The 24,073-nt window shown below is 48.5% G+C and overlaps 2 protein-coding genes across 11 annotated transcripts in view; one reads left to right on the top strand and one right to left on the bottom strand.

The window, feature by feature from the left end:
* CASZ1 (castor zinc finger 1) overlaps nucleotides 1-16,353 on the top strand; it is a 171,605-nt gene extending 155,252 nt beyond the window's left edge. For 6 of the 7 annotated variants that reach the window (XM_072026896.1, XM_038166757.2, XM_038166760.2 and 3 more), the window contains 4 exons: nucleotides 2,920-3,068; nucleotides 4,971-5,205; nucleotides 6,590-6,883; nucleotides 10,253-16,353. In XM_072026896.1, coding sequence (XP_071882997.1) covers nucleotides 2,920-3,068; nucleotides 4,971-5,205; nucleotides 6,590-6,883; nucleotides 10,253-11,508 — 1,934 coding nt within the window. In that variant the 3' untranslated portion in view covers nucleotides 11,509-16,353. The remainder of the gene's footprint in view (nucleotides 1-2,919; nucleotides 3,069-4,970; nucleotides 5,206-6,589; nucleotides 6,884-10,252) is intronic. The other variant, XM_027442996.3, reaches the window with a different exon arrangement.
* Nucleotides 90-23,749, bottom strand: LOC113839684 (uncharacterized). Of its 4 annotated transcripts, XR_011804643.1 has the most exons (7): nucleotides 23,446-23,741; nucleotides 16,998-17,169; nucleotides 9,247-9,327; nucleotides 8,882-9,001; nucleotides 8,113-8,250; nucleotides 4,450-4,636; nucleotides 90-590 (listed from the first exon to the last, which is right to left on the bottom strand). XR_011804643.1 is itself a non-coding variant. In XM_072026917.1 (6 exons), exons 1-6 carry the CDS (start codon nucleotides 23,712-23,714, stop codon nucleotides 540-542), a joined length of 831 nt encoding a protein of 276 aa, XP_071883018.1. In that variant the 5' UTR covers nucleotides 23,715-23,749; the 3' UTR covers nucleotides 90-539. The 4 variants fall into 4 exon arrangements, 3 of the variants coding, with proteins under 3 accessions (XP_071883018.1, XP_071883016.1, XP_071883019.1); XM_072026917.1 differs by lacking the exon at nucleotides 4,450-4,636 and having other exon boundaries at nucleotides 23,446-23,749; XM_072026915.1 differs by lacking the exon at nucleotides 90-590 and having other exon boundaries at nucleotides 3,397-4,636.
* Nucleotides 23,750-24,073: the final 324 nt, after the last annotated feature.

Raw genomic sequence — 24,073 nt, 5'->3', positions numbered from 1 at the left:
TGAGTCTTCTCCTCTCCCCCCACGCCCCCTCACCCTTCCCATGTAGTCTTTTCTACATCCAGGCTAAGAATACCACGAGTTAGAGCATGTGAGCTATGCTAGAGATGTATTTGGTTATTAAATCACTAAACAAACAAGAAATAGAATCAAACAGAAATCTGCTCCTGATCTGCCTGAGTTGAAGCATGAGGGTTCCTTTTTTCTCAAATAGACCAAAAATCTTAAATGACTAGAAGCTGTAGTATAGAGGATTATATATACATATATGCATACACCTATATATATACTTATCTGGAGATACAGGTTCCCTGCTGGTCATGATCTGTTAAGGCAATCTTATTTTTCTTTTTTTTTTTTTCCATTTTTTGGCACTTTACCATCTTTGGGCCTAATGTCTGTCTTGGGCAGAGTTGAAGGGTGCTCTTAGGAGCACAAAAATAAAAAAAAGCATATGGGAAATGTCTGTTCTGATGAAGCTCTTGTTCAAAGGTCCTTCTGCACTGACCTCCAGTTGCTGCTTCACCTGACTCCAGGCAGCTTCAGATGACTTTTTTGTTGTTTTTTTTTGTAGCTGTTGCCAGGGCTGCATACTGAAAGCCAAAGGGTAAATAGCATGAGACAGAGGTATGGAGAAGGGCATTCAGTAACCTGCTCCTTCCTCTTCTGACCCCATTCTCCACAGCCACTTGTGAGCAGCAGGGAGCCAGCGCTGTGCCTCGAGCCCAGCCACGACCAAAGGAAACACCTGCAGTGTGCACAGCCTCAGACCGTGGCATGCCCACTTGCCAAAACCATTAGCAGCACTGCAGCAGTTACTAAATTTTCGGGCCTCTAATGTAGAGCTGTTAAAACAAATGAGCAACAGCAGAGAGCAGAATGGGTTCCCAGGGAGGTATCCTCGAGCTGAAGCCCATTGCTGTGCACCAGGGCGAGTCCCTAGGGAGAGCTCCATCTGAGATCCATCCTGACGGGCTGGCATTCACTAACTGGGAGTCACGTAGTTGCCTTGTGCCTTGCTGTTGTCACAGACCCAGCCTTCCCTATCGGTCCTGGCTTAAGGTTGAAACAAAAGAGAGTTCAGAATAACACTTCCGTCCTTCCTGGCCATACCATACCTCCTGCCCGATGCTGTTCTTTCTTGGGCATTGCAACCACCATAACCAGGGCCAAACTTTTCAGCTTTGCATGCATAAAAAAAATGTATACTCAAATGGCAACTTGTTTGTGGTAACCAGGGTAATAAGTGTCAACACTCCAGTGCCAGTACTCACCTAGGGCTCATTTACACATGTCAGTAGATTCAGCAGTTGCTGTTATTTACTCAACTTTAGGTGTTTCAGGTGATAGCAGGGGCTAGACAAAGCAGGACAATGATATATGACACCCAGCCTACACGGCTGCCCTGGCAACGGGCGAGTCTTCACCTGCCCTTTGCTGATACCATTTCAATCCCGCCAGCACTGTTTGTTCTTCATCCCGAAGAACAGCGACGTGATGGGGAGGGCAAACGAGGTGGGGCTGTGGGGGAGTGGAATACCTAAACAAACAGCAACTTGGCTTGCACATAAAACGCTATCTGTGAGCTAAAGATGGGCTGGGTGATTCAGGAGCTGTTTGGCAGCGAGCTGTCTGCAGGCTGTGCATGTGTCAGCAGTGTTTATTTTGGGAGTGAAGGGGTACTTGCATCTAGAGGGATGTACATACGCCTATAGCTTGGGCTTGCCATGCATTAAACGTACGTTTTAACCAACACTCTGCATTTGCCTATGTAGAGACAGGCAGCACGACAGGATGGGGTAGCTGGATGTGTTTGTGTGGGTGTCGATGGTTATACCAACGTGTAAATGCACGTTTGCTTCTCTGTGCAGCTCTCTCTTTTAGGTTAAATATGCATATAGCAGGTGCAGAAGCACCAGCCTGCTTTAGGGGCTGTGTAAGTTTATTAACACACACTGCATCAACAGATAGACTTTTATAGATACGTTTTTGTGCCTGTAAGCATAGGTGGAGAGGGAGGGAGAGAGACAAATATGTATGTATGTAAGTAAAGGCAGATGGGTGTAGAGAGATGAATAAAACTGGGGCTGTCTGTAGCCCTGTACCTGAACGTCTATAAGATGATGTACAGGGGCTGACGGAGAACAGACAGAACCTGACTGCTGATATTGCTTTAGCTGCAACAAGCCATTATTTATCAGCTATTGAATGCAGCACCTTAACAAGGTACACAAACTCCCAGCATGCATGGCAGTGTGTGCCAGGAGCAGAATGTGTGAAGTGCTGTATAGAAAAGTATAAAAAGTATACCAGAAAGTATAGAAATTGTAGAAATTGTTGTTTAGTAGCTGCCCCTCCTGCACTACAAACGTGGAGTGGCAATAAACACTTTCTGGCTCTGTCCATCTGACCAGAGAGCATACACTGTCCAGAGCTGGGGCTTTTAAGAGACTGCTCTTCTGTTCTGAGAGCACAGTTAAAGGGAAAAAAAAGAACTTTTCATTTCAAATCTAATTGTAAGCATATATTTTCAATTGTAAATCCTGTGATACGGTTAAAAGTCTTGGTTTTGTTCCCACTGAAAAGCAAAAGGCACTAGCTCAGACTGGGGAGCAATAGGCACTGCTAGACATAATGGCAACTTTCTTTGTCTTTACATAAGGAGGGATGGGGCCAGTATGCAGTTCTGGCCCACTTTTTAAATCTCTGTACCCTATAATCCTCTCCTGCAGTTGCTCAGCAAGCAAAAAAGTGTGGTTTCTGTCATTCAGGACTGTTCCTGAAGAACCCATGACCATAATCTCCAGTCTACCAAAAATCCATAGAGCAGCAGCCTTGTCCTGTCTCCAGACCATCTTCCCTACAGTCTTGCTCTCTCTCGGTACCTTTCCTGTACTACATACCTTGGCTTTGTGTCTGCAGGTTGCAAATACAACCAGGTGAACAGCCACTTCCACTGTATTCGAGAGGGCTGCCAGTTCTCCTTCCTGCTCAAGCACCAAATGACATCCCATGCCAGAAAGCACATGAGACGGATGCTGGGGAAGAATTTTGATCGTGTTCCTACTCAGGTGACTGGCTGGTTATTTATGTTGTAGCTCTGTATGTAGTGATAGTCCCTTCAGCTGCTGGCTGCAGAACTGCATTGATGCCAAGATGCTCATACCAAGCTCCTAAGGACACGTCTGCACTGGGGGATGCACCTGGGATGTGTGCGTTCACCTAAGCTAGTTTTAGCTGGTTTGACGCCTGTCATATGAGGAGAGACAACATCAAAGCATTACTTAGTCTAAACAGCCTTTCCTCGTGAGTTGTGGAGAAAAACATTTGAGAAGGATAACACTAAAATATTCATATTTATAACTTGCATGCACTCCCTCCCCACGCTCTCAGTATACACCAATTGGCTTATTAAAATTAAAGTGCTTAGGATGTGGAAGAATTGAACATGCTGGTTAAAGCAAACATTTCCTGTTGCACATAAACAATTATTTGCTGCTTCCATCTAGAAACACCAGTTTCAAGATTTCTCTTCCTTTACTGATCTGGCCTTCCACTGGGGCTCTCCTTGTCCTCTCTCAGGAAGTACCAGGGCAGTGCAGTCACTTTTGTCTGACACAACCAAGAGTAACTGCCAGATTAGGTTTTTCTGTTTCATGAATAAATTGAAGAGGTTCAACTGCAGCACTGCCCTACTGTTCAGAATGGCAGCAGTCCTGCAGCCTCCTGTTTGTTCTTCTTACTCCTTGGTTGCATTAACTTGCACTGACTTAGGAGATGAAATGAGCTGTATTTATTTGAACACCTGTGACTAAATCTAACCCTAAGGACATCTGGTATGTGAAAAGCAAAAGGTGCTACCTGTAGAAGCAAGATGGGAACCCTCCTCCATTCCACAACACGGGACTGAGAGGTCCCTGTTAGCTGTCAAGTACTGTCAAAAAGTTAATCATTCCAGTCTCCTGCCGTTGGAATTAATGAGTTCACACATGCCAAGGCACTGGTGTTACTGTTACAGCAGCTTTTATTCTTAAAATTAAGAGCTCAGGTACAAGAATCAAACTCAGATTTAACAAACAAATCTTCCTCCACTACAGAGCCCTAAACCTCCTAGTACACGCAGAGCAGAAAATGCCAGGTTTGACTTCCACCTCCCTCACTGGCAATCCCATGTCACGTTAGCGGTGGAAAAGCACTAATTGTGGCCAAAGCAACCCCAAGAGCATACAGTGCACATCTTAATCTACGGCTGTGCTTAGCCCGTGGAGCAGTCCAGCAAATAGCAAAAAGAGGAAGAAACCACAAATCGGGGCATGTAGCAAAGCTCACAGATTGCTGCACTGCCACTGCCTGTCTGCATTTAACCATCCTAACTCCATTTTTTTCCCATTTGTGAGTGCTCGGTAGGCATTTAATGGCGTGTTTGGCTATACATTGCTTCTGGGTACCTACCCAGGTGTAACTATCCAGAGGAGACCACGCCATGCCAGGCCACGGCAGCTGCACGTGAACAGAGTACAGCAGCAGACACACAGGTCACTGGTTTCAGTCTGCGATCCCCTGTCGCCGTGTCTCAGCATGCAGGCACTAGGGCAGGCATGTTGGTAGTCGTATTCCCAGTCTCTAAATGCAGCAGGACCTACACAGTAAGGTAGCAATGCCAAGATTAACACCTCCTGCTTTTGAATGCATCAGAATCCACACACCAGGATATTGGTGCCAAGATTAACACTCCCAGCCTCTGAGCGCATCACAATTCACATACCAGAATACATGTGCCAAGTTTAATGCTCTGAGCTCCCAGTGAAGGAAGATTCATGCTCCTAGCCACAGTGCCATGGGTTCCACTCACGAGCATGTTCCAGTTATCCCTCATGAGCAGTGGCAGAGGGAAATAAACATGCAGACAGATGGTTTTGGTCTTGGCATCGTGCTTTTGGTGTGAAAGTCCCCGTCCTGTTTTCTTGCTGCAGGTTATTGGCCACACTCCAAGAAATGAAAATCTCCCCCAGGTTGGCAGCATGGCACCCAGCCCAGCCTCATCAGGAACCCCAGCTTCCTTTCAGGGACCCCCGAGCATGATGGACACTGAAACAGATGAGTACATGGATTACACTGGCTGTAGCCCAGGGGGGATCTCCTCTGAATCTTCCAATATGGACCGCAGCTGCTCCAGCACTCCAGTGGGCAACGAGAGTACATCAGCAGGTAAGGAAGAAGGGGGGGTGACATGGATCGTCAGTTGCCTGCTCTCTTGGGTGATAAACTCATGAAGAGAGGCCAAAGGACAACTGCACCTTAAAATACAAATTGCACCAGCTTTACGATAGTTCCTCTTACTAACGTAGCTCCCTCCATCTTTTTTGAGAAGAGATCCGTCAGAATGTGCACTTCAAGGGTCCATGAACTAACAGCATATCTTTCTTCTCCCCTGAAGAGAGGTTTTTATCCTCTGTCTTGGAGTGGATCTCTTTGAATAACTGATTTAAAAGGAAAAAAAAAATGTTGCAGGGCTCTTCTGTCCCTGGCATTTCCCATTATCTTTTTGTATTTCTTTGTGCAGCATCTGAAGTCGGACATTTTTTCTGATACTGTTGAGGTACAGAGAGGCTGTACAATAGCAAATATTATATACAGGAGGGAAAAAAAGACTACCGCATCTTCAGAAAGCAACATATAAAAGCAGCTCACTGAGCTCCCTGCCTCATGCCTCTTGTGCCACTTTGTCAAGTGTTGCACAGAGGAGACCTCCATCGTTCTCCTCTTTTTTGCAGTAAGTTTCTGCCATTGTTTCCTGCTTGCAAGGATAATGGGTAGCCATCTCCCACTGCCCCGTGTTACACAATTATCTCTTCAGTAGCGTGGTTTCTTTTATGAATTCTGTTATCATCTAGTGTTGATTCAGGGATCTCTTAGCTCTCCTTCCCAGCGTTAGGTGATACATTCTAGATAAGCTGCCTCTCCGAGTTTGCTTTAATTTCAAATACGTTTTCCTACTCCGCCTTCCCACCCCAGACAGGTGAAGGTTATCAGATAGCACCTCTAACCACATGTTACCTTCATACAAACACTGCTGGGGCATGACAGTGGGTGCCCCATGGCATCAAAGCTCCTCCAAAGAGTTCTGGTGGGACAGCACTTCCTAGCTCTCTCTCCCTTCTCAGCACACCATCCAGCCCAAGTCACTCATCCTAGGAAATGGTAGTGAGCAAGTCCACCTGCCCAAGGTGTAAGACAACCCTCACGGCTGTTAGTTGGTACAAGCTGGCACCAGATAAATGAACAAGGACCAAACAAGCAGGAATTTCTGCTTGAAAGCCTGTGGCTCTTCCCCCACGCCACTACAGCCACCTTACCTTCTGCACAGACAACCCTCCTCTTCCTGATGCTGTCAGTTCCTCACCTTCCGTTTCTTCTCTGTTACAATTCTGTTTCATACATTTGTGAATGTATTTTCCATTTTCATCATATTGCTTCCGCTCCTGGGTTCTCATTTTGGTTCTTTTGTGTTTTTTTGTTTTGTTTTGTTTTTGTTTGTTTTTGTTTTTCTTTTTTTTTCTGCTTTTTTTTTTTTTCTCTCCACATTCTCCAGGCTGCCTGGTTCCTTCTACTGCTACTGCTGCTGCCGATGATGCTACCCACAATGTACCACAACCTCAGCCACCACCTCTGCCTCCATCTTTCTCACAAGCCCTGCTTAGGTCTCCCCTTCCCACCCTCCCCTATCTTTTTTCTCCATCTTGTCTCTCATACTCTCTGCTCAGTGCCACTCTTGGATCCAGCAGAGGCATTGTCATGCCTGCCGCCAGCACCACTGGGTTTTCGCCCATCATTGCCACTCCAACTCCAGTAAAAAGTGACGTTCCCTTAGTTCAGGATGCAGCAGGTAACACTTCTTTGCTTTCTCTCTTAGTGTCCTTTGCCCATCTCCTTCCCCACTCACCCTGCCCACGTTTTTCTCGGCACCTTTGGGTCAGTAAAAAAAGCCTGTGTCACTCTGTGCCTCACTTAACTTTATCCAAGGGCCCTTCCATGCCTGCTCCAGTTCTCTGCTGATGCAGTAACCACAGCCAAAACCACAGCAAATCATTGGGAAAAATTCAGAGTGATTTCCACCAATTCCAAACCGTGAGATAAATCTAACAAAATCCACAGTTAAAATCCACTTTTTGCCTCTTAATAACAGCGGGTTGGCCACAAAGCAAACTTTTGCTCATGTAGCATTTATGGGGCTTGGACTTCCAGCTTAGATCTTGTAGGCCACCCAGCTCAGGGCCTATCAGTCTGCTGCACACATCTCTGCAGGTGAATGTCTGACAGGGTGCCCAGTTCCAGTATTTTTATAGCTCCTTTAAGCTTCACTGCCTCCTATTCATATATAAAGCCATAAAATTCAGAGCTGCTTTCCCCAGTGCAAGTAACAGAGGGAAGTACAGTCAGTGTCACTACCATGACATCATCAGACATCTCAGGCTGTTTCTCACACTCTGTTATTTGCATCTGCTCTTACAGCTGCAGAAAATACACCGAGAGTTTTAGTTTCAAGCTGCCATGTTTCCCATGTGTGACTAAGATCAGAGATGTCTCAGGCTGGGGATTCTCATTCCAGCTGGGAATGGTTTTTAGGGTGTGTCTCAGCTTTGGCTTCTTTTCCCAACTCCCAGCTCTTTTCTAGTTAATTAAGAACATATTTGTGCTTAAAGTTCACACTAAAGAGGATTCTGGCAGCCTATAAATGTCCCAGTCATTCTTCCTGCTGGCTTTAGTGTGTGCATGTGTAGTAATGTGCAAATCCAAGGCGAATGGTTGGGAGTATGGCTGGAAGACCAGCTCTACTTGGAAGTTCAGAGGTTTTTGTCACACGACTTGGCAGGAGAAGCACCCTTGCCCTGTCCAGAGCAGTGTGTTCCAAGGAACAAAATACACAAGAAACCATTTTTTTTGCCCTTTTTTTAACTGATTTGCATGTGACCTGAAATATCTTACCTTGTGCTGTGCTTTCTTCTAATTATATATTTTTAAGTTTCTTTTCTTTTTACCTGTAGATCTTCATATAGTTTCCTGAATGTTTACATTAATATTAATTTTAAAGACAAGCTTATGGCATGTGCTTACCATTGAGGTTTGCTTGGGATTAAATCTGTTGAGGCTTGTAATCTTCAGCTGGGCATTAGGGACTGAATTCTGTCTAGTGGCTAATGAGTGTAGTAGGTTATCTTCTTTCTTTTTCATACACTTGCTCTGAAACTTTGGCTGTATGAGAAAACAAAATTGGTTTAACTAAAGTTATAAATACATCTGTTTGAACTGTTGTAAGAGCTGGGCAGATACACTGGGTTTAAAACGGGTCAAATCTAAATTCTGCTTATTTTGCAGATAGTCCGTCTTTTTTCTAAAATGTCTTATCTTGTATTGCTGTCTGAAGGCAGACACGATTACCACCCATATTAATGATGAAAGACTTGGTGGTTTGGCTGCAATTTTTTTTAAATGAAGGAGTAAGGAGTTGATCTGGATAGCAGTGATTAGTGCAGGCAGTGATCTGCCTGGAAGCAGAAGTGTGTTTTACAATATGTTTGCAAGGGGGAGCAGACAGTGGTCACAGATTCTATAGCTAAGTTTGCTATAATAAAACCGATAGGGATAGAAAGTTACTCCTCCACTGGTAGGCTGCCTAAATTAGCCTTAATAAGCAGTTCCTACCCCCTTAGAAGTCACTAAAGTGGTCTCACCACGGCTGCCCCAAGCTGGCATCCCTACTCGCAGTCCGAGGGGTGGAAAAATCTTTTGCTCTTTGCTCACCCCGCAATCTGTACAGCCCAGGCATGTGAACAACCCGCTGTACGAGGAGATTAGCTTGCTGCTACCCTGCCCGTAGACTTACATCTATCAGTAGTGTCAGTTTAACTTTTGGAGGCTTCCTTGGATGATCGCCACCTTCGTTTAAAGGGTTGTCAACCAAAGGGCCAGATATGGCGAAAATAGCATCCATCACTTTTAATACCTGCTTATCAGCCAGAAAAAAAATAATTCTACAACATTCAAACAAATGACTGTTTCTTCAGTTTCCTAGATGAGGATGCAAGCTGCTCTGGACTCTCAGGCCCCAGGCACTGCATGTCACAAATCATGCCTCTTTTTAAGAGGTTGGCAGTTTAAGCATGAAGATGGAGGGGAAAGCAAAAAAAAAAAAAAAAAAAAAAAAAAAGTATGTTTCAGTTGCAAGCTATAATTTCCAATTACACTTACAATTTTGCACCTGGTGAGAAATTCTTCTTGCCTCCAACCTTGTCTGCGCTGCATGTTGATACTGGAGATTGTGGTTTGATTCTGGAAATAGCAGGGAGAGGAGAGAAAAAAAAAAAGTTAACAGATATAATGAGGTCGAGTCCTTGATGTCAGGCTTGATCCTAGGGGACGTGAGCAGTAGCCAGTTATGCTGGCCCTGTGAATGAAACTGGAAGACAGATGAGGGCTCTTTATTTACTAGGGGCATCATGTGATTTTTGAGACCCAAGGGAAAGCTGTGGAACTGGTATTTTCTCTCAGAGTCCACTGGCTAGTGATGATGAGAATTAGCCCCATTGAACATCTGTCCATCTGTCTTTCTAAGTGCACTCATCGTAATATGTAGGCTCATTACAGTGAGGGATGTTGCAGACTCCTGGCCAAAGTCCATCCTATTTCTATAAATCCCCCCCCTTGCACTTTCAATCACGCATGGGATCTTCCTTCACTTCCTGCTGTCCTTGGCAGTTGCAGTGCATTACGGTGTCCTGCTCACGAAGAGCCTGGATAGGGGAAAACATTACACACGTGCCAGTTTTTAGACTGCTTACACTCATTCACCACTTGAACCCCAGTGAACTCCGGTAAAACACCTCGGTCCTTGGTCTGGACCAATGTAAACTCTGCATTAAAGTCTGATTTAAGAGGAAAACAGGACTAGAGATTACTAAGAAGCAGGAGAGACTAAGAGAGTTGCAAAACAGAGAAGGAGCAGCTAGTACTCGGCCTAAGCTAAATGAGAAAGGCAGTTAGAGGCAAGGTGGATGTGCTGAAAATTGAGGGAAGCGATGGGCAGCGGGCAGCAGCCACCCATGGGCGCAGAGCTGAGGCTCCCTTAGAGCCTGCGAAGCTGCTGGGTGGGAGCAGTTGCAGCTGCGCCTTGGCAGGTACAGAGCTTGCCAGGACGGTTAGGGGATGAGGAGAGCCCTGCCTGTCAGCAACGCCACTCTTTGCTTTCTCTCCTCAGGGAATACCATCACTATGCCAACTGCCTCGGGGGCCAAAAAGCGTTTTTGGATTATTGAGGACATGTCCCCGTTTGGCAAGCGCCGCAAGACTGCATCTTCACGCAAAATGCTGGATGAAGGGATGATGCTGGAGGGATTCCGGCGCTACGACCTCTACGAGGACTGCAAGGACTCGAGCTGCCAATTCTCTCTCAAGGTTACCCACTACCACTGCACGCGGGAGAATTGCGGCTACAAGTTCTGCGGCCGTACCCACATGTACAAGCACGCCCAGCACCACGATCGCGTTGACAACCTGGTATTGGATGACTTCAAGCGCTTCAAGTCTTCGCTGAGCTGCAACTTCCCAGACTGTCAGTTCTCTGGCAATAGCACACACTTCCACTGTCTGCGCTGCGGCTTCCGCTGCACTGACAGCACCAAGGTGACAGCCCACCGCAAGCACCACGGCAAGCAGGACGTCATCAGCGCTGCTGGCTTCTGCCAGTTCAGCTCAAGCGTGGACTGCGAGGTGCCTGACTGCAAGTACAAACTCAAGTGCTCCCACTTCCACTGCACCTACCCTGGCTGCAAACACACGGTGGTGGGCATGTCCCAGATGGACTCGCACAAGCGCAAACACGAGAAGCAGGAGCGAGGGGAGCTGCCTGCCATCTCGCCCGGCCCCGAGGGCCTCGCCCACTCCACTCTCGAGTATGACATCCAGAACTCTTCCATCAACCTGGACAGTTCCCTCAACCTCAGCACTGACAACAACAGCTCCCTCTTCTTCCTGCAGAACGCGGCAGGCGTGGGCCTCAATGATTCCCTGGACCTCAGCAAGAAGCAGTCGGAAGCCACTGAGGGTCCGTCCCCGAGCAGGGCCGGGACCACCCCTCAGGAGAGGGGGGCAGCGGCGTCTGGCTCCGGCGATGTGGAGGACGAGGATGACTCTTCCCAAGAGGACGAAGAGGATGACGAGGAGGAGATGAACGAAGAAGAGGAGGATGATGAAGAGGAGGATGACGATGACGACGACGAGGAGGATGATGAAGAGGAAGATCTGAACACAGATTCTGAAGAATCGCTGCCCGACCCTGAGGGCCTGGCCACTAAAGATGATGGGGAACCAGAGGAGGCCGCTTCTTCCACAGACCATGGCGATGCTTCCAGGCCACAGGGCGAGCCAGCCCCAGCCCTTACTCCAGCCTCAACTCCTGCTCCGGCTCCAGCTGCTGCCCCAGCCTCTACCGTTGCTCCAGCAGCTTCTCCTTAATCTTAGAGACAACAGCAGCAGTGGTTTGGTTTTGCTCTTACACAGAATTACTAAGAGGACCCCATATGAGGCAAGAACAAAGATTGGGATGGCAAATGAAAAACAAACTCCGTGGCACACGCACGAGAGAGAGGAAGGAAGGAAACCCATAATCCACAGGCCCCATAAGAGACAGGTTCGCAGCGGGACTGGTGCTGCATCACTTCGTTCTGCAGATCACAGAACACGGGGGCAGGACGCAGCCAAAAAATACCCTTTTATACAGACACGGACCTCGAGGGTACCAGCTGCTTCTCCTTGCCCCCCGAATGGTGCGTTGGGCCTGCGCCCATCTGGGGACCCTTTGTTATAGGTGGGGTTCTATCCCCCCCGTTTTTCTTTCTGGGTTTTATTTTTCCATGTTTTCAGTTGTACGATATTAATAATAATCTCCACTTCTTGGAGGGGGGTGGGTGGGAACAACAGGTAATGAATTTTAGAAATATATATTTGTGTGTGTGTCTCTTCTATATATATAATGTACACACACACACACATATATAACATGCAAGGAATTGGTGTCACAAAGACGACTAGCTCAGCTTTTGCCAGTGGGAAGGAGGGGGTGAGGGGTGCGCTCTCTCCCCCCCCTTTCTCCCTCTCTCTCTCTCCTTTCTCCAGCATTAAATGGATGGCATCAGACAGCAAGGGTGGGAGTGGGTATTTATTGTCACATAAATGAGGACGCATTAATGAATGAGCAGGGGTGGGAATGGGACACTCCTCTGTTCTTCCAGATCCTTTTTACTATTAATGATAATAATTTTGAATGCTATTTATATTGTAAAACTTTCTCTGTCTGCAGCTGTAGGGCACCTCTCCCCATCCCTGCTGCTCTGCCTGTAGGGATTCAGCTGAAGTAACTCGGGAAGGGCGCAGCGGGCAGATAAAGGGTTTGTCACACTGGAGGACTGGGGTTAATCTCCCATCCAGTTCCATCTCATCCCAACCCCCAGGTGCCTCCCCTCCGCGGAGGGCGAGGCGTTTTTGTGGTGCTTCAGTATCCCCATCTCAGGAGGACTCGGTAGAGTCAGGAGGTTGTGAGCTGGCACGCTGTGCCGCGGCGCAGCACGAGGAGCGCCGTTCTCGCAGGAGAGCGTCCCAGCCGTTAACGCAGCCTTGCCAATACTACTTGCTCGCTGACCCGCGCAGTCGCACCGTGACAGGTATGTCCCCACACCCCCAAGCCCTCCTCCCCGGCCTTTCATCGGGGACGGACAAGTCTGGCTTTGTGCATGGACTGAAATGTAGCTCTGGTGACTTCTGGGAGAAGGTGAAGGCGCCACTGCGGAGGGAGGAGGAGGCAGGCAGGCGGTCAGGGTCCCTCCATGGGATGTTCTGTTCCGCCTGGGGTCTCCTTTGCTCAGCACTAAGCGGGGGCTGTTCTGCAGCACCTGCGGAGCTATTGGCCCAGGCATGGGGTTTGCAGCCACAAAACACGAGGCTGCTGCAGCCTACATGGCCCAGAGAGATGGGGGAGATGCCAGCTGAGGCCAGGATGTAGTCCAGCTAAAAAAATTAATGCATTTCTGGGTCCACGCTGATAAATTTTGCCAAGTAGGGCTAATAGCTTGGGCACTGCACGAGCAAATGGATTACCACGTTGGGACCTGCCACCTCCAGAAGCTTGGGCTTTCCCCTGGTTACAGGCACTTCCCTGCTCTCTTTTCCTAGCCCAGTCTGGGAACACACACTACAGGAGGCTGCCCAGGACTCTGACAGGTGAGACAGTAGCTGTTTGACCCCAAATCCTCACCTGAGTCTGAGAAAGAGGGCTTGTCTACATAAACACAGGCTCCAGAAGGACTAGCTGTATGAATTAGTTCTGATAATAGCTATTTCAGTGCCAGTTTGTAAGTATACCAGCCTAGCAAAAGGTTCCTTGTGTCTGAAGTTTGTCCCCTTTTTTTGTTGTTGTTTAAATCTAGTTATTTTTTTTCCAATGACATGCAGCCCCCCCTCCAAGAGCACTTCAGCTCCAAGGGATCCCCGTAATTTGTTTCCACCCTGAACAGAAAAAAGCCTCGAGGAGTTTAGGTTGCCTTTTTTTTATTATTATTATTATTATTTCCCTAAGGAACTGGTGCAGATCAGGTCTGATTTATAAACAAGCAGATCAGCTGCGTAAATGTGGGGACAGAATGCTCAGATAATGTTTCAAAAAGAAAGGCAAAAAAAAATATTAAGAAGTTGTACAGTATTTTTCCTGTAAAGGTTATTCCTATATATAGAACAAAAGAGAGACAACCCATGCCAGGGGGATGAGGGGGGGTCACCTGCCTTCTGGACAGCCCTTAGATACGGTTAATTGTGTGCAATTTTTATTCTCTTTTATTATTATTATTTTTTTTCAATTTAGTGTTTGTTTGTAGGGGGTGGCAGGGGAGGGGGGCCTTAAGTCTACGTTTTGAGGCTGACTTCACACTCCTAGCACTGACCGGAGCTGCACGATTCCGAATTTTAACTTGAATTTTGTAGAGATGAAACAAATGAAAACAAAACAAATGAAATATTGTTATTACTAGTTTGTAGTTTATTTAATACTTTGGAGTTCTTTTCCTCTATCAGTTATTTGTGTGGCTTTTATTTTTATAGGGTTTCATTTTTTTTGTTTGTTTTTGTTTTGTTTGGTATATCCCCTGCCCTCAGTTGTGTGTTTTCTAGCACAACCCGATTCTTGAATATAATGAAGCTCTCGTTCCTGGGGCCGAGTGAGGGAACGAGGGCCTGGAATTTATAGAACTGGGATGGGGTAAAAAAATCCTAATTTTACCAGCATTTGCTGCAGGTTCTGTACTTGTACATGTTTCCCATACTCAACTACCCAGATACCGAGGTGATGGGCTCCAGGAGGAACCCTCGGCCGTAACACACGCCCCGTCTTGCCGAGTAGCTGTTTTTTACTCTGTACCACTGAAACCACCCTGATGGATGGCACTGACTTTTTGGGGGGACAGGACCGAGCCCACGGCCTTCGGCACCGCATCCTGCAGGCGTTAGGTGAAACCCACCCGTGAGCGCTGTCAGCAGGGTGTGCGGGGCAGCCCGGTGGCGGTGCCAAGGCCGGGGCTCACCTCGGCCACTCGGTAGCACTCAGGACAGAGGGGCCGCGTCCCTGCTGCCACCGGCTGGGAACCCGCACCCGGGCACGGCGCCTGAACCTCTGCCCCAGCCCCATCACAGCAGTGGCCACACGGGACGGTGTGGGAAGCAGCAGGGTGTGGAGGAGAGGGGCAGAGGGTGCTGGTGGCTGGAGCAGGACGATGTGCATCGTCCCAGAGGCAGCTTGAGGCAGGTGTGGTCAGCGCCACCGGGCCGGGATCCGTGCTGACACGGGGCCGTTCCGCACGTGCCAGAGGGGCCTGTGTTTATCTATGCACACCATTTTCTCCCCCAAGGCACCCTACTTCTCCCCGACGTCTCAGCCTTTCTCCCAGTCCTTTCTCACCTCCTCTCCAGGAGCTGGCACAGGGTATGAGATTTCTCTCCCAGCAGGTTACTGCTAAACTCGGCACCCGTGCGGGGCCGACCCCAGAGGGCCAGGGTCCCCCAGGTTCCCTGGCAGGGCCGTGGCCACGCTGCCCTCGCAGCCAGAGCTGGCAGCGGGCTCGTCCCACCCCCGGTGCACTTCTTGTCCTACCTTCTCCAAGCCTTGTTTCTGTAAAGCTCTTACTACGTCTATATTTGCAACAACAACAACAAAGTCAAAGTTAAACCCGTCTTTTTATTCTGCCATGTTAAGGCTTTAATTCAGCAAAACTCTTAAGCACATGCCTTCCGATCCGGCAGAGATTTAAGCCCATGCTTAAGTGCTTTTCTGAACAAAGGCCCCAACAGCACAAAGATCCCTATGACAGCAAGGTGGTTTTCACTTCAAGCTATCATATCAACAGGACTGTTAATACAATGCTATTGAAATAAGTGCTTAAAAGACTGACCAGAGAAAGAGAGAGAGATTCAACGAACTGTATGAGGAGGGGGAAAGAGGAGAGAGGAAACGGAACTGTTCTGTCCAAAACAAAATGAAAAACAAACAAAATAAACCTTGAGATGGACCCTCCTGATTCTGCTACCATTCACTGCTGAAGAGCAAAAAATGAAATAAAATAAAAACTATTGACTAGATTGTTCATTCTAGCCACAAACTCAACTGGATTAAAGTCTGCGTGGAAGGAATTTTGTAAAGAAAAAAAAAAGTAAAAAATTTTTTTCCAATGTAGCAAAAAAAAAAAACTTTAAAAAAAGAAAAAAAAAGAAAAAAAAGACAAAGAGGGAGAATTCTAGCCTTTTGTAATATCCATATTGCACACTAGGACTATAAGCCATTGCTAGCTCATTTTGAATTTTAAATGTGTAATTTTTTTGTTTTGTTGTTGTTTTATTTTTTTCTTTCCGTGGGGGAGGGGGGAAATAAATGCTTGAACCACCAATGCTCTTTTTAATGTTTTATAAATATGTATGTGTATATATATAAATATAAAAATAATATGTATGCACATATATATGTGTGTGTGTATATATCTATATGTATATACATATATATAGATATATAGATATATATATAGGTTTTGAGACAAAAATGCAGAAAGTGAAAAAAAACACCCTAAACAGGATGGTGTGCTCTGATTTACTTGAATCTGGTCTCTTCAGCACCTGCGTTATTAAGAACTGAATATTTTTCCACTTGAATTTAGTGCTATTAGAAATTTAATATATGTGTTTTATTTATTTGATTTTTTTTTTGCATGACTGATGCAAGGTTTGACATTTTCACTCAATAAAAACTGGAAAAAAAAAACCAACAAAGTTTCAAGTGATCGAGTTGTCTTCTTGATTGAGGAGGTGTTTTATTTTTTGGACAGCTAACAAGTCTTGGAGCAGTTCAGGTCTTTTAAGGCACCACGGTCCCAGTAATGTCCCTGCACCCATTTTAACAGCCACTGTTTTAGCACCAGCACTATGGTGATAAGTGCAAAAAGAACAGGCTTCTCTTTTTACAGACTCTGGCTTCAAACTTTTTAAGCAGCCCTGCAGTTTTATTTGAAGTATTCATCAGGGCCCCTGATGGAAGCGATGCTAACACCTCTGTGATTTGCTAATCGGGGGCCTGAATTAGAGATGCAGCTGCTTGCATTTTGCCTTCTCTCTTCCCACGTTGGCCTCCAAACTCACGGTGGTGAGCTGGGATGCACAGTGGCACTGTGCCTGCTGTAACCCACTTGAAATGTTACAGTGACATTCAGAGCTCACTAAGTCAATACATGTTCGACTGTCACCCTAGCAAATAGAAACGGAGCATGAATGGAACATGCTGTCTGCATGGACGGGGTGGGACTGCTAACTCCACTAATAAACACTAAAATGCAATGCTGAAGCCATAATATTTTGGTAGCACAAGAATACATAAATCTGCATGCCATACATCAGGATCTGAAAGAAAGCATTCCTACCTGGCCACTCCATAGCTTCCTCCTGCTGCTGATACTCGTACGTGGCATGTGCAAAGTGAAGCAACTGCCCCTGGAGATGTGAAAGTCTTTTCCAGGCAAGAGGGTGTCCTTACATCCACAGTGCCACACAACACCGCCGTGGTGCAGCCAATCCAGCAGTTGTGAGCGCTGGCTGCAAAGGAACAAGAGATTAGATAAAAGCCCAGGCACTGGGTGCAGCTTGTCCCCACCATTCTCCTACCTGAGACTTGTGCCAGGCCTGGGCAGGGCCACACCAGCAGCCCTGCTCTGAGCGAGGCAGATGGGGACAGGCTGCAGATGCCAGGATTGAGCTCCCGGGAGGTTCTGCACCACGGGCGGGCGTTCGGGTGTCTGCAGCCAGCCCCTCGGCCTCCACGGCAGCCTCTGCAGGGCCAAACCTGCACTGAGAAGCTGGCCTGGCGGGGAACACCACTCTGCTGCCTGCCTTGCCCTGTGCTATGGGGGTGAGGGAGCAAGGAGCAATGACAAAGGTCTTGTTTTACCCAAAGAAAGCCAAGAAACCCCCTCCTGCTTCGTTCGTCCCCCACCATTGCAGCAGCTGGGTGCCTGCGCCCCGTCCTCCCTGCCACCGGTCAGGGAGCCCAGGAGCAGCGCTCAGAGCTTGCCAAGCCTGACGCACTGGCAGCAGCTGCCTCCTTATTAGCTGAGAGGATTAGACTCCTCTCTCTTTCAAAGCCCCCTGGTCGCTCTGCTGCAGCTCCCAGCCATCCTGTTTTCAGATGTCATTATCTGAACACGCTCCTAATCCGACCTCGGAGCACGGAGGTTTGTTCTCACTGGAGCTCTGCCCACAGCACACGGGATATTTACATCACTGCCTTTCCGGGGGGGGGCACGACACGACTCACGGTTTGAAAGCTCCTGCTGGAACTTGCCTGCTCTCTGCGGAGCTCTCACTGCACTCCGTAACAGAATGACTAAGTCGTGGGAGAAGCAGCGAGTTGAGCAAATCAAAGCCTCAACCACTGCATTTGTTCCAAGCCCTCCCAACTGTGACAGTGCAGCTCTGCAGCTCTGCATCCAGCCCATGAGCTTGGGGAGCCTCGGGCAGGGAAGGCAAAGTGGCAGCAGGCACCTGATGAAGCTGCTTGTTTGGAAGTCTGGACAAAAACGGAGCAGTTGCTGTTGTTATGTATTGATTACATCAAGCCTGTCCCTCTAACAGTGGTTTTGGAGTGCAGGTCCCTAGAGTTACGCACACATCCACAAAACTACACTGCCTGATTTACACAAGGCACTCGGTACCGCTTTTCAGCACACTACGGACCTTGTGCAGCACCCACCAACACAGGCACCCACAGAGGGAATATCCCTTGGTACCAGCCCAAATGTGCAGCTCAAGCAGAGGAGCCCTGAGAGAGGAGCCCTGCCTTCTCCTTTCCAGATGATTCATAGACTTTAAACCAATACAGGCAGCAAAAGTTCAATTGCCTCAAAGAAGCAGCATTCAAAGTATGCTAGGACACAGAATAGGAGGGCAGATGGTTCTGCTGCTGCTTCCCATCACCCTGGTTTTTAGATGCCATTAGCCAAACACGCCTAGCCCAGCCTAAGCACGCAGACCTGTCCTTGCTGGAGCCGTACAGACTGATATGGACAGAAATAAAGACAACAGAATATCCGTGTTGGCCTAGAATAAGGGTAATGGCCACCCTGGTGCCCCAGGAAGATGATAATGACAATTTGTCCAGCTACTTCTTACAGCTAGTCTAGCACGAGGGCAGCCAGCAGCAGGTGTGCAGAGCTGGTGCCCAGAGAAACCCCGCGCAGCTTGCTCAGCTGAGCAGGGAATGCAGGAAAGCATGCCTGGCCGGGAGGATATTTACTCTGGTAGCACAATGCCTCCTACACCCTGGCAGAAGGAAATTCGGAATTCTGATGTTTGCTGGTACAGAGGAGAGGCAGCTTTATGACGCACAACACATACTGGGCATAACTTCCAGCTGGAAGGACCGAGGCTCAGCGCTGGCTTCCTGCAGCAGATTGACATTAAGAAAGGCTTGGAGACCTGCTAGGGAAACAGGGTGGTCAGATGAGCCCACCTTCATGCCTCTAGAGAATGAAATTTGGAAGGGAGGAGGATTTTAGCAGAGAAGGGCACTGGTGGAGTCCCTGGGTAGGAGGCTGCCCGGGGAGCCCAGCTTCAGGAGAGTCCCCAAGGCAGGGCAGGGGATGTGCACCCCTGCTGCTGCAGCTTTAGAGAAACCTACTGATGGGGAAATGGGACCTGCCCCTGATCGAGGGGGTCTGGAGGCTCCCAGCTCTCTTAGAAGACCAGCAAGAGTTATTCTAACACAGCCTCATCCCTGTGACAGGACAAGAGGCCAGAAATGGACACTTTGACAAAACACAGACACAAAAGGAAAAAAAAAAAATCGCACAATGGAGAGGAAAAAAAGAATCGAGCCAACTTATGGTACAGTCCATGTTGTTCAGGTATGGGAGCTAAGACAGAAAACGGCCATTAATAGATAACAAGTAGCTAATAGGTAACAAATGTCTTAATCTTCCCAGAAAAAAAAAATATATATATATATATATTTATATTTATATATATATATTTATATATATATATATATTATTTTTTTTTCATTGGGCATAGCAATGCAAAGCACAAACCCTTTCCACGCAGTAAGGTTCTGCACCAACAATCCCACTACGTGGTGCCCACAGACGGCATCAGCTGCTGGGGTCCCGGCTGAGATTTGCACCTCCGGGCTCTTGCAGCCGGGCACAGCCCCGTGCTCAGAGTCGCAGGTGCCTCCCTGAACGGCCACAGGAAGCCCTTCCACAGGGGAAGCTCTTGGGGAAAAGGGAGGAGAGGAGCCAAGCAAATTTCTCCCTCTTCCCTTCCCCCCCAGTCACATTCCAGAGGCCTGAAGCTTTACGACTTGACAATGAACTCTCACATCATCTCACATCTTCAATGGGAATGTGAACTTTAAAGACTTCTCGGGCTCACACCTACTCCAAACAAAAAGCCAACAGGTAGCTGGGAATTTCTGAGTTTCACATATACACAAACATGCAAATGAATAAATGATTTCTGTCTTTCTCTACAAACCAAAGCCGAACTTGGCTTAATTTGACCAAACTGGGGAAGAGCGAGAGCATGCATGAACTATCTGCACACAAGACTTGCACACTTAGAGCAGGGGGTACAGGTTTGCACAGTGCTTGTGTGGGACAAGGGGGGTCTGCCAGGCTGGGTGAATGAAGCACACACCAGCGTGTGAAGGACCTGCACGGCTGCCATCTCTTACACCTGCTCTATTTTATGGGTACCTGCAAGCCGCCAGCACCTCCCTCAGGAGGCAGCAGCCTCTCCCAAAGGGCTGGGGGCTGGCAAAGGGGGCAGAAAGGCACCGCACAGCACCTGCAGCTCCAGCGGGTGGTGGAAGGGAGGACAAGCTCTTCGTGGTGGCCCTGGGGCAGGAGGGGGGCTCCTGGCATCCCTACCACGCGTCCTGCTGCACGGGTCAGCGCTGGCTCAGCAGATGGGAGCGGGGCTGGGTGCTCTGGGCCCGGGTCCTGCTCTTGTCCCTGAAGTGCCCCAGCCCCATCCTGATGAGGAGGGGTGACCGATGGAGGCGGCTTCCCTCCTTCCTTTTGCTCTTTTTTGGCAGGGAAACTTTTAAACAAACAAATGAAGAAACACTGAGGATTTAAGTAAACAGACAAAGATTTATCTGACAGGCAGACTAAGGAGCCTTTCCCTGCCCCCTTCCCTTCCCACAGGGCTGGGTGCTGCCTCATGCTCTCATTACCCACAGCTTCTGCCCCGTGCCCTTGCTGTCACCAGCGGTCCCTGGGACTCTCCGGTGATCCCCAGCCAAGCTCTGCTGAGATACCAGAGCCCCACAGTCCCCAGCATCACTGAGGATAAAACAAAGCCCAGATCTGCACCCAAAGCAAGTCAGAGGGAACCGAGCTGGGTTGCCCAGCCACCAGGCACTGACCCTGCGAGCCCCATCCCGGCTGTGCCCAGGGGACGGAGGGGGAGCAGCTCTGGCTGGTGGCCGGGCAGCAGCGTGTCCCCCTGCCTGTCCCCAAGGCTGGGATGGAGCCACCTGCACAGGGAGGGCTCCCTGCAGCCAGCAGGGACCGGGGACATGCACGGTGCTCCTCTGCTGTAGGTGAGGGATCGGGCTCTGCCTCAGGTTTTTAGAGTTGGGAACAAAAGGAGGCAAAACCCAGGTGCAACAGCGTGATGCTCCAGCTCCCGGCACCTAGCTCATTCTGGGGAATGGACGAGACTGCAAGCCCCAACCTCCCTTTCACACCAAAACTTGTGTCTGCTGTGGTGGAAGAGTTGGTGTTACCAACTAACAGCACCTGCTGTTCGTGCTGTCTGAGGGCAGGGAGCAAAGAGCAGATCCTCCACGTCGGAAAGCTGCAGGAGTTTAGCACAGAGCCTTTTGTGCATGCACACGTCAGTTTAAGCTGCTTTAACTAAAGTAAACTGTTCGAGGAGATGGAAGGATGTCCACCCCAAAACTTCCTCCACTTTAATTAAATCGTTACAGAAATTAATTTTAAAGAGGTACTGCTCTGGCTCCACACAGATAAAACCTCAGTGCCAGCTTATCTAAGTGGAGGGACAAAGTTGAAAGCAGCCGGTGTCTGAAGTCGTAGGGGGCAAAAGAGAAGAGCATCGGGCAACAGGAGACAGGCAGGCACGACGGAGGGCTGAAACACCAGCGGGGATGCTGTAGGAACAGCCACGCCAAGCAGACAGAGTAACTGAGAGACAGACAAGCGAGCTGGCAAAGTGACAGACGTGAAAAGAAAAATAGGCAACAAATGCACCAGCTGTACTCGTCGATGCTCTGAATCAACCCTACCCAGCAATCACCTCCTCGCTCGGGAGACACAGTCCTAGAGAGAAGCAAGTATTTTATCTGAAACCAAAAAATGCAACATCAACTTCCCCCCCCCAGCCCCTCTCCAGGCATGTTCTTGCAGCTAGCATCACGAAAGATCTCTCATCATTTGCACAAATACAGAAGCAAAAAAAAAAAAAAAAAAAAGGTTAAATCCTTCAGCAGATGCAGAAAAGAGGGACTTAAGAGGGACTTGGGGGGGGAACAGGGGCATTCTTCTAAGATGCTCCATACTGTAAGTAACCCCTGAGCAGTCCTTGCAAAGCATTTGGGGAGATTTTTAGTCTGAAAGACACTTTACAAAAATAAATTGTAATTGAGTTTAATAATCTTCCCCTTTCCAGAAAGGGCCTGACAGATGCTGCCTAGTGCTCACTTCTGCCCCATTTCAAATATTTTTACCTTATTAGGATGAAATATATTATTTTTCTAATGAAAGGAGCTTTTTTTTTTTTTTTTTTTTTCCAAAGAGCTGGTTTTCCCTTCGTCCAGCTGGTGCCTTTATTAGGTTAGTGCTTGCTCCCTTTTGGGGATGGGATTGTTTTTTTCCCTGAGCTGTGAGAGACCATGCCAGCCCCTCGATCTACAAGTGCGCAGCTCAGAGCTTCTGCTGCACAGCAAGGGAAGGACTTGGGCCCTGCCCTCCATCCTCCCTCTTCCCTGCTACCCTAGATTCACCTTAGCTACACTTGCACTATTTTATTTTTTATTTTTTTGACAGCGTAGGCTGCGGTAAGGGCCAGCCTCCCATCAGCATACCAGGCGGACACAGCTCAAGGGTGACCACAAAGGCTGGCTCCTGATGAAGCTGCACGGGCTGGGAGATAGGAGGATGAAAGGGAAAATGAAGGAAGCTGGACACTCTCCTGCACCCTCAGGTAAATCATTTCCTCCGTTTCACCTGCCAGCAGTGTTTATTTACGTTTCCTATCTCTGGAGGCCAAGCCCCTCTCTTGGTTTGCAGTAGCAGTGGGACAGAGCCCGAGTCCAGGCTGGAAGACTCACCTTGAGCTTTTGGTGTGCTGGCTCACCACCACAGGCAATTTGTGCTGCACAAAAGACTCCACCACATGGAAGGGACCTTCCAAAGCTCCCCGTCACCAAAGCCTTGGGAAACACTTCACGCGCTCCACAGCCTGCCATGTGTGAAGGCTCTGGCCAGGCACGGAGACCCCGACCTGAACACAGCAGGGCTGCGCCAAAAAGCAACCCTGGCCCTGCTGTCTTGCCTTGGTTTCCCCCAAGCATCACAGTGCCACACCAAAGGGCAGGCAGCCTCTGTTTCTGTAGAAGGCACTGCAAATGTGAGCACCAGGGTAGACACAGACTGGGTTTTGTCTCAGCCCTACCCCAGGCAGCAGCCCAGCACGTTGCCTCCTACCAGCACACACCGGGGGAGCCCTGCTGGCTGCCCTGCCAGCAAACCCCACCGCAGGGTGAGGTGCCCACTGGAAACGCAGCCAGTTCCCCCAGTCTACCAAGGACAAAACCAAGAGAGAACACAGTTATTAAAAAGCACTTACTTGCCAGAAGCAGCCGAGTCACAACGTGCAAAGGCCAGGTCTAAAATGTCTGCCTCGAAGGCTGGGCAGCACAGACTGCTCAGGACGGGGGAGCAGCTCCTCTCCCACAGCTGTGCAGCCCTGGCCATCAGCAGCTGGGGACATTGGGTGCAGCTGGGCGGTGTGCTGCAGGGCACAGCTGGTAACGGGCTGGGGCTCTGGTGTGAGCTGCAGGACCTGGCATGAAACCTGGCCCCCAAAGTTTGCTTTTTCTTGTCGCAACTCAGCATTCACCGGCCAGTACTTTTTGTTGTCGCATGGGGAAACTGAGGCACGCTACAAGTAAAAGGTTCTGCAAAGTGTCACGCAGCAAATTAGCAAGAGCATGAGGGACCCTGCAATCCACCTCCTTTCTGATCCCCAAACACTGTTAGGGAACACCCTGGCCATGCAAAAGGCAATAGAAAATTGTTCCTGCTTCTGACAACGGTGCACATAGAGCTGATTTGTCACATCCAGGGGTGAGGAAGGTTGGACAAAGACGATCAGGAGACATGTCTCTTTTAATCCTTTCACACTTTGTCACATTTTTTTTGAGTTCCCCGTGTTTCTCTTGGAGCTATTGAAAAGGGAGCTTTTATATCCTTAA

This window comes from Anas platyrhynchos, chromosome 22, assembly GCF_047663525.1.
Source record: "Anas platyrhynchos isolate ZD024472 breed Pekin duck chromosome 22, IASCAAS_PekinDuck_T2T, whole genome shotgun sequence".
Taxonomy (NCBI): Eukaryota; Metazoa; Chordata; class Aves; order Anseriformes; family Anatidae; genus Anas; species Anas platyrhynchos.
This window is presented reverse-complemented; position numbering and strand designations above follow the sequence as displayed.